Source organism: Panicum hallii, chromosome 9, assembly GCF_002211085.1.
Source record: "Panicum hallii strain FIL2 chromosome 9, PHallii_v3.1, whole genome shotgun sequence".
In the NCBI taxonomy this organism is placed as follows: Eukaryota; Viridiplantae; Streptophyta; class Magnoliopsida; order Poales; family Poaceae; genus Panicum; species Panicum hallii.
Genome location: NC_038050.1, coordinates 61,667,724 through 61,676,165, shown reverse-complemented (window position 1 = coordinate 61,676,165; position 8,442 = coordinate 61,667,724). Strand labels below are relative to the sequence as shown.

The following is an 8,442-nucleotide window of genomic DNA, read 5'->3' as shown; positions in this document are numbered from 1 at the left end:
TATACATTCTGAGGGTAGGATTACATAGTAAATTTTCTAGTCGGTTGCAATTTATGGAGCATATACTAGATTACAACTAATATATATGATGAGTTTTAGTACGACTCTATATTATACCTTCATCAGGATACGAAGGGTAATGTATCCTCCATATTTTTGTGTGTTTCTAATATTTTTATCTGACTTTTTATCTCTTTCTAGATTATTTTAAATAGGTTGTTGATGATAGTTGGAACTACTATCACATTAAAGGTAAAGTAGGAGTCTTTTTTTATCATCGTTTTGGTTACTTTGGTAGATATTGTTGGTGCCAATTGGATATACGATACTAATGCTACAAGTCTACAACGGTGTAACGCTTGGATTGGTTTAAGAGATATGCTACGGTCCACATATATTTATAAAGTTATATTTCTTTTACTTTTGTTAGCGTAACTACTCATAAACCTGTTTGCACATATTTACACAGTTATTTTCTTTAGTATAGTTATTATTTTCCTTTTAAAAAATATTGCATGTTTTGCTAGTTGACTAGGGAAAAGTGTACAAGATTAGGGGCAAATTGGCTAAGGTTTAATATCAAATTGGAGTTATATAAATAACTAAATAGAAAATTTGTACATTTACAAAGCTGAAGAATTAATTTCTATCTCTGTAATATAATTTTGTTTGTTGATGACTATACCGTTGTCGCCACACAAAGGTATCTTCACTAGGAGAGCTGATTGCGATATGCATTTCAATCAGGCTTAGGCGTGTGCACGGATGCATAATTTCTACTGATATTATTCAGATTGGTGCCTTCTTGATAGGACTCATTGTACTTTCACGTGATACTTTTCATGGTGTGCATTTGGATTTAGGAGGAAACAAAACATTTGTTTTGCATGGAGGAGGAAACGAAATACAGCTTAACCTCTATATGGTGCGCTGGGAGACAAACTTTAGACTTTGGATTGAAACACTACATTTCAACAGTGAACAATTGCCAAGAATAAAGTATGTTTGTTTCAAACTTACTCTCATTGTTCTAAGACATGGTCGATTACTCCAATTATACATGAGTTGTGTGACACATAATTGATGCCATATTTTAAAATATTTGCCAATGATCATGATTTTGAACCATCTCTAAAAAATAATTGCAGTCAAAGATTGATTTGATACAGTCAAACTACGTCTAATAAAAAAGTATAAACGGATGGAGTACCATTTTGAAAATCTACAGCAGGATTTAGTCTTACATACTACGGAAAAGTTCCTTTTACGTAATTTTCAACTTTGCTCATGTTACACTTGCACAACTCCCGCAACCACCGATACACCCGGACATGGATCATCCATGTACCCGGTACACCGATTGAGAGGGCGCTCATGCCGTCACATAAATGCTGTTGGTGGGCCCCAGAGGCCGCAAAAGTCGTTCACATTTCCCTCGCCAGGTCTGACAGCCTGTGCCACTGCTCCGCGGGCCCCACACGCCCGGAGCTGTGATGATCTGATAACGCTATAAATAAACACGCGCTTCTCCCCTCCGTTCTCTCTCCATGCTAGAAAAAGGTTACACGAGAAAAAAAATCAAACCAAGAGACGGGGATTCGAGAGAGTTCCGCCCGGGTAGGGAAGGGAAGAGGAGGCCAAGGGGAGGAGGAGCCGAGGCGGGATGGGGGCGGTCGAGTCCGTGCCGGAGACCTCCATACACGAATTCACCGTCAAGGTGCGGCGATTTCCCTCCCGAAATCAAGTTCCTTTTGCGTGATCCTGTTTGTGTTTTAAAATTTTCTGTTGCTGGTTCTGGACGAAATAAAAATTTGGGGATTTTTTTTTGTCGGAGCAGGATTGCAACGGCAAGGAAGTGAGCCTGGAGACCTACAAGGGGAAGGTTCTCCTCGTCGTCAACGTCGCCTCCAAATGGTATCATCTCTTCCCCCCGGCAGTTGATAGAATTGTTCTTTTTTTTTGGCGGTGTCTTGGTTTGGAAGATGCTGAAACGGTTGGTGTTCTTGATGCCGCCAGTGGGTTCACGGAGACCAATTACACGCAACTGACGGAGCTTTATCAGAAGTACAGGGACAAAGGTAAGAGCTTTGCCTGCTGCTGTTCTTGACCAATTTCTGTGCTTATTCATGGTCTGAATTATGAACCTTTGTGGATGTTGGCCTGTACAAGTGATTCAAGAAAGGTTCTAGTTGGAATTGGAGTTGTGGCACGTTGATGCTTGTTTGAATAGTGGCTGTAGTCTTCTATTTGAAGTGGAATAACAAAAGAACTACCTAATTGGCCACCTGAAAAAGAGTGCATGACTAGTCTAGAGAGATTTTACATCGTTTGGCTGACAGCACCATACCAAAAGCGTCGTTTAGCAGTGGCCATACCTGGTACTGCTTGCAAATATTGTGTTCTTGGTTGGTACATGATTCATTCAATTTCATAGGGTTAGCTTATCAAATAGGAGTGGCGATCTTTTTGGTTTATGGAGTGCTGTTGCTCTAAATGCATTTAATAGTCATTGATCTTGTCAACTTTGATAGCCTCTCTTTGTCTTGGAACCATTTTGAGAGGATTAGACTTGAAAAGTTCTTAGTAAGGATCAATTTGTTCAATTTTCTTTTAAGATTATAGACTAGTAATTTCGATCTAAACACAGTTTCAGGGACCATTTGGATAGTGATACTAACTTACAGACACCTGACGAAGGCGAACAAAAAAAGTTCTGAAAGAAGGCAATGAGAACTCTGTTTTCCAATGAAGATATTTGCTTCCATGAGGATTATTTCACCAAATTTGTTGAACAACTCCATAAATTGAAAGAAAGCATCACACTTAGTTATCAGCCACCCAGCATCAAATTATGGGCAGCATTCAGCGAAATTAAATCAAAACTGCAAGGAGTTCAAATGATACCTGGAAGTCAGAACGATATTTATATGTTGTTACTTATGCATCAAGTACTGTACCCTGTTACGCATTTGCATCGAATTAACTTTATTGAGGGTGGCTATCAAACCAATTGTCTTATGCAACCTTGCATCAAAATTAATTTGTGTGTGCTATTCCATTGAACTGCTCTCTCTTTATTCTCTGGATCTAACCGAAACTCTTTCACTTCCAAAATTACCAGACTTTGAGATATTAGCATTCCCCTGCAATCAGTTCTTGCGGCAAGAGCCAGGGACTGCCGAGCAGGCAAAAGATTTTGCTTGCACCAGATTTAAAGCGGAATACCCAGTTTTTCAGAAGGTAAGAACTGTTTGTTGAACTTGCTTGCTTGTTCAGAAGCTTTTGATCAATTTCCTAATTTTTAGACGATGCCATGGTGTCTAATATGTCACATGGTAGAGTACATCAATTTGGAAACTAACTTCATGCAGTAGAAACAAAACATGATGAGGCATTTTTATCTTGGTTTTTGTTGGCATAATCAGAGAAGTTTAAGTTGGCTTTGCACAAATTTGTTTAGAGATGAAGTCTGCATCTGTCTCTCTGAATAAAATACAGCTAATCAGTTGTGTTGATTTTTTTTTGTAAAGGCATACTTTGGATAAACTTGAAATCAGCAGGCAAACCATGTATTATTTCTATCAAGAGGGTGATTACCTTTTCAAACTGGTTTGCAGGTGCGTGTAAATGGTCCAGATGCTGCGCCGGTCTACAAGTTTCTGAAAGCGAGCAAGCCTGGTTTGTTTGGGTCAAGAATCAAATGGAATTTTACTAAGTTTCTCGTTGACAAAAATGGGAAGGTCATTGAAAGATATGCAACTTCGACCACTCCAATGTCAATTGAGGTCTCTCTCTCCCTCCCTCCCTCCTTCCCTCCCTCTCTCATTATTTATTTATGTTTGGTGTTCGTTTGAATTTGCAGAAGGACATCCAGAAGGCCCTTGAGGAATAGATCTCATGTCCTCGGATCTCATCCACCACCCACTTGCAGAAGTAGGCGCTTGCAAAAATTATTCCGTTGTAGCAATATTTTAGACACCTTTGCTTTCTGTAGTACATTTCTGTATTATTACCCTGATCTTCACCTTCATGCTCGTCGTGTCTTTGTTTCCTTTTGTGTAAGTAGATGTTGTATTGACTAGCCACCATCTTCTCCATCCTGCTCTCTTGCGGCTTTTTTTTCATGGATGCAAACTATACAACACTGGTGAAGCATTGTAGTTCAAGGTTTGTGCTTATGCTTGTTCCGTTCCAGATTGCTCTTAATGACTGTGCCACGTCAGTTAAGTAGGTATTATATCCTGCCCGGATCGCCCAACACATAGATTACCGAATTAGGCGAGACAGCACAAGATACAGGGTTGTTTGGCACGTAGCATTCGGTCAGATCGCACATGAAACATAAAGTGTTTTGCAAGGCTTGACAACTAGGTGTCCAACGATTTAGCTGGGTCATCGTGAGAACGTATTTTTCCTGTAAAAAAAGGCTTGACAACTGGACACGAAACACCGGTACAACAAAAACTGCTCGCTGTCTTGCAACGATTGGCTCCCGCATGCGCATCGCATTTGCCTTCTTGCACCTCTCCCCCTTTGCTACACTACTACTCATGAGTCTTGTCATGCCTGTGAGCTACTCCCCTTTCCAGAGTCTCGCTCACACGACGGCATGCGCAAAAACACTCAGCAAATGCACAATGCAGACTCGAATTCCACCAACCGAAAAAGAGGGCTCAGACTTTATCAGAAGCATCATCCTCCAGCTGCTGCGTCGGCGGTGATGGCGGGGTCTTGCCCTCTGCGCTCCTGACCGCGGCCAGCTTCTCTGCCAGTCTCTGCTCCAGCGCTCTCTGACCCCTTTCTCTGCAAGGAATGTGCAAATCAAATGTTCGTGATGGACGATGAAGCCGGTATCACCGGATAGCTAAGGGGGCTCAAGCTCCACAGAAAATCGAGCTAATCAATGGGTAGAAATCATGTTCGTGATGGTGCTCAATGGGTAGGAAAGCAACAGCATGTGCTTGACGATCCAAATGGTTTCAATGATGATCCTAAGACGATGAGAGAAGGGGATTCGCACCTCCTCCTGTTTGCCTCAATGGAGCCTGAACCAGGGAGCTGTGAGCCATCCAGTGCCTGGCCTGTGCCTTCAGATCTTGCAGATCGCCCACAGAAAAGTTTGTGGAAGATAGAAGCTATAGGGTCCAAAATTGGCCTGCACATGTTGATGTATCAGCAGCAAGAACTTATCTAGATGTATAATACAGTCAGGTTGAAAAGTCCAAAGCATTCTGACAACAATAGGATGACAATTGACAAGAAGGAAATCCATCCTATAAACTTACGAAACAAAAAATAAAGTTTGAGTCTATTCCTTTCTAGTATTGAGTCCTACATAGCTAGTTCAAAAATGTTTAGCAATCATAACTTTCACAAAAAACGAAGAACTCTTTGCAGAACCCTAGAGCTAGAACTCTGAAAATGAACATGAAATTGTTGTGCCAGATTTCTGATTGATTACCTGGTGCTAGGAGTCGCCCCTAACTTGGTGGACAGCAGGTCAGCAGGTTGGCTGAGCACCTATTTCTCTACAACTAATTTTTTGTAGTTCTTTTCTTTATACATAGTTTTGGAGGTAGAGTTATTGCAAGGGTAACCCAGACCTTGTTTCCAACTTTCTAAGCCATGGAGTTACAAAATGATCAACGGGTCACCATAAGGGGTACTCTGAAATGTTTTGAATATTTGTGCTTTTTAGGATTATTTTATACCATTCCCTACTGGGTTACAGCAAGATCACTCAGGAAAATCAGTACCTCAAAAATCCAGGGAAGAAGCTTGAAAATGAAAATTCGTCACTTGGGTCTCCTCTTAGGCCTACTTCTAGTCTCTTTTGGAAGTATCGCAGGTAAGTCCAACTCACATAGATACCAAATAATATGGTTGGAAGATATGCCATTGATTCCTTCAGGAAGAAGCTTACAACAACTGAGACAAATGCAACCATAGATGGAATCCACTAAACAAACAGAAAAATAAGTTGTCAGGAAACCTCGGAAGAGAATTAAAACTGAGTGTGAAATTGGACAATTTCAGTTTAGAAGTGAACAAACACCTTTGCACTAATCTTGAGCACAAAAAGATTAAGCTCCTGATCAGGTAACATTTGTTTGATGCCCACCAGCAGTCCTGAAAGAACCCCATAAAATCCAGAAAGAGGTGTGTAGCTGCAGAATGACAGATATAACATCAATTTTCATGGCAAAGTACAATTAGGTCATGTTGAAATAGCATGAAAATCTTTTGAAAGAATCAGAGAAAGAATATGCTGCAGCATCTCCTCCAACAAGCTAAATCTAATTCTTTCCTATCAGCTAGTGATACTATGATCAAAATTGGGAGATAGAAATGTCATTTCAGTTTTTAAATGAGCGAGCTCAGCAATCCATTTCAAAGATTACGAGACACTACTAGCAGACATGGCTGAGTCTGCAGGTTGCCTGTTCAACAATACTTTTGCAGATCACTACAGAATATAACAGAGTGCCCATATAATACCTAATAGAAAAACAATTTGACTATTATGATATTATAAAAATGTGACACTTACAGGTAGCTCTCCTCCTGTGTAATGTAGTACAAAACAATAGCAGTTACGAAGACACACACTGAAGTTGAGAGGTTAACAATAAAAATGAACTTGAGCAACTCCTTAGCACCCCATAGAGGCTCCAACACCTTCCCAAACAGAAGAAGACCAACTATGCTGACAATCACCTGGAAGCACATAACCCATGTCAGAAACGGTTGCCATTGCCTAATGTAACAAATAATGAGCCTTCAACATACTAAGGTAACGTGATTTCGAATTAATGGTAAGAGAGCGTAATGAAGTAGTTAACTAGGGAGAAATAGATTTTCTAGGGATCTTAAGGCAAACATACAACAGGGTAACATGATTTCGAATTAACGTACACATCAAGCACCATATCTCCTCAGAACATATTATGAAAAACAGAAACCATATTTCAATATCATAGCATGCCTAACAATTTTCTGACATGCTAAGAGTCAATCTTTTGTCTCGTTGTTTGGTCAACATAATCATAGAATGGTGTATCATGTGCCGAGAAAAACATACCCCTGGAATTGTTTGTTCAACATAACCAGCAGTTACCAGGTTCCAAGCAAATGGGATCGCCCTGTGCAGAAATCAGATCTAGTTAGTTAATCACAAGGAAACAGTTGTCAGATAATCTACTATGAAGAAATGGTACAATAAGGATCTTAGTAGTAGATAGTTGTAGTTATATATGGGTAGAAATGAAGATCCAAATTTATGTGAAACGCAATGAGCAGTAACTACAACCTCACTCTTCCCAGAACACTCAGAGAATATTTTAACTCATTTCAATCAAAAGCAGATGAACAGTAACTGAATGCAAGTGCAAATTAGTAAGATTACAATTAAACACAACCCAGCAGGAGCTTAACGGGAGTCCAAATCACATGAAATTGCAGTTATCCTGTAAGAGAAGAGCGGTGGCTAAGTTAACCAGGTGGGTTCATGAATTCAGCGGGTACCTGGCCGGTATCAGCGCGAGGTAGCTGGCGGCCGAAGGGAAGAGCCGGACCAAAATGTGGGCGAGGAACAGGATGATGGCGAGGCCCTTGCACAGCTTGGTGAACCCCGTGAAGGATTTCCCTGCCTGCACCAGCGAGATCAATCAGAAACGCATCAGCGCACTAGCTCGGCAAGTGAATCGGTCCTGCCCAACTAGAAGTCTGGTACTACGGGAACCGGTGATCCCCCGTTGTGAAACCCATGGAACTCGATAGCAAGGCAGAATCCGGTCGCCTCGTTCGAAATGGCACGCGAGAGGCGAGCAATCCGAACCGGGTCGACTCGATCCGAAGGCGGACGAAGCGCGCGCAGATCACCGGTGACGGGTTCACGCGCACGGGCACGAGAACTCGGCTAGCGGGGAACGAGGAAGAGACAGGGTATGTGGCAGTGGAGGAGCCGTACCGCTGCGGGGGTCAGGGTGGCGGAGGCGCTCATCGCGTCGGGCAGCGAACGCGAACCTCGCTTCCCCGCGGAACCCGAGGGTCACCGACACTCGTCGCAGGCCGGCGGCGGGGGCTCCGAGCTCGGGAGGGAGACGCGGCCGGCGACCAGCTGCGCGGCGAGGATCTCACTCACGGCAATGGGAGGGGATAGCCTCCTCGGCTCGGCGTCGTCGCTGCGTCGCCGGTGAGGGGGGACGGAGTCGGGGCGCGGGTTTTATGCGGCGGGCGAGGGCGACGGACGGGTGTGATTCAACTGGGGTGCGACGCCTGGTGAAGTGGTGGCGATGGTGGGCATGGGCCGGTCCGTCCCACTCGCAGCAGGCGGGTCCCGTCCGACGGGATTCGGTTGGGTCTGAATCCTCCAGGACGCGCCCGCCGGCGAGAGTGCGCGCGCTCCCACCGCGCCCGAGCGTGGTTCGAGCCTAACATTGC

At 43.0% G+C, this 8,442-nt stretch overlaps 2 protein-coding genes across 2 annotated transcripts; one reads left to right on the top strand and one right to left on the bottom strand.

Annotated features, from left to right (window-relative positions):
- Window positions 1-1,538: 1,538 nt before the first annotated feature.
- LOC112875158 (probable glutathione peroxidase 4) lies at window positions 1,539-4,178 on the top strand. Its single transcript, XM_025938892.1, has 6 exons — window positions 1,539-1,717; window positions 1,838-1,914; window positions 2,017-2,078; window positions 3,122-3,240; window positions 3,618-3,785; window positions 3,863-4,178. Exons 1-6 carry the CDS (start codon window positions 1,664-1,666, stop codon window positions 3,890-3,892), a joined length of 510 nt encoding a protein of 169 aa, XP_025794677.1. The 5' UTR covers window positions 1,539-1,663; the 3' UTR covers window positions 3,893-4,178.
- A 60-nt stretch (window positions 4,179-4,238) lies between these two features.
- LOC112875157 (rhomboid-like protein 19) lies at window positions 4,239-8,206 on the bottom strand. Its single transcript, XM_025938891.1, has 8 exons — window positions 7,970-8,206; window positions 7,525-7,649; window positions 7,082-7,142; window positions 6,551-6,717; window positions 6,056-6,167; window positions 5,757-5,959; window positions 5,021-5,155; window positions 4,239-4,803 (listed from the first exon to the last, which is right to left on the bottom strand). The coding sequence occupies exons 1-8, from the start codon at window positions 8,000-8,002 to the stop codon at window positions 4,674-4,676; spliced, it is 966 nt and encodes a 321-aa protein (XP_025794676.1). The 5' UTR covers window positions 8,003-8,206; the 3' UTR covers window positions 4,239-4,673.
- Window positions 8,207-8,442: the final 236 nt, after the last annotated feature.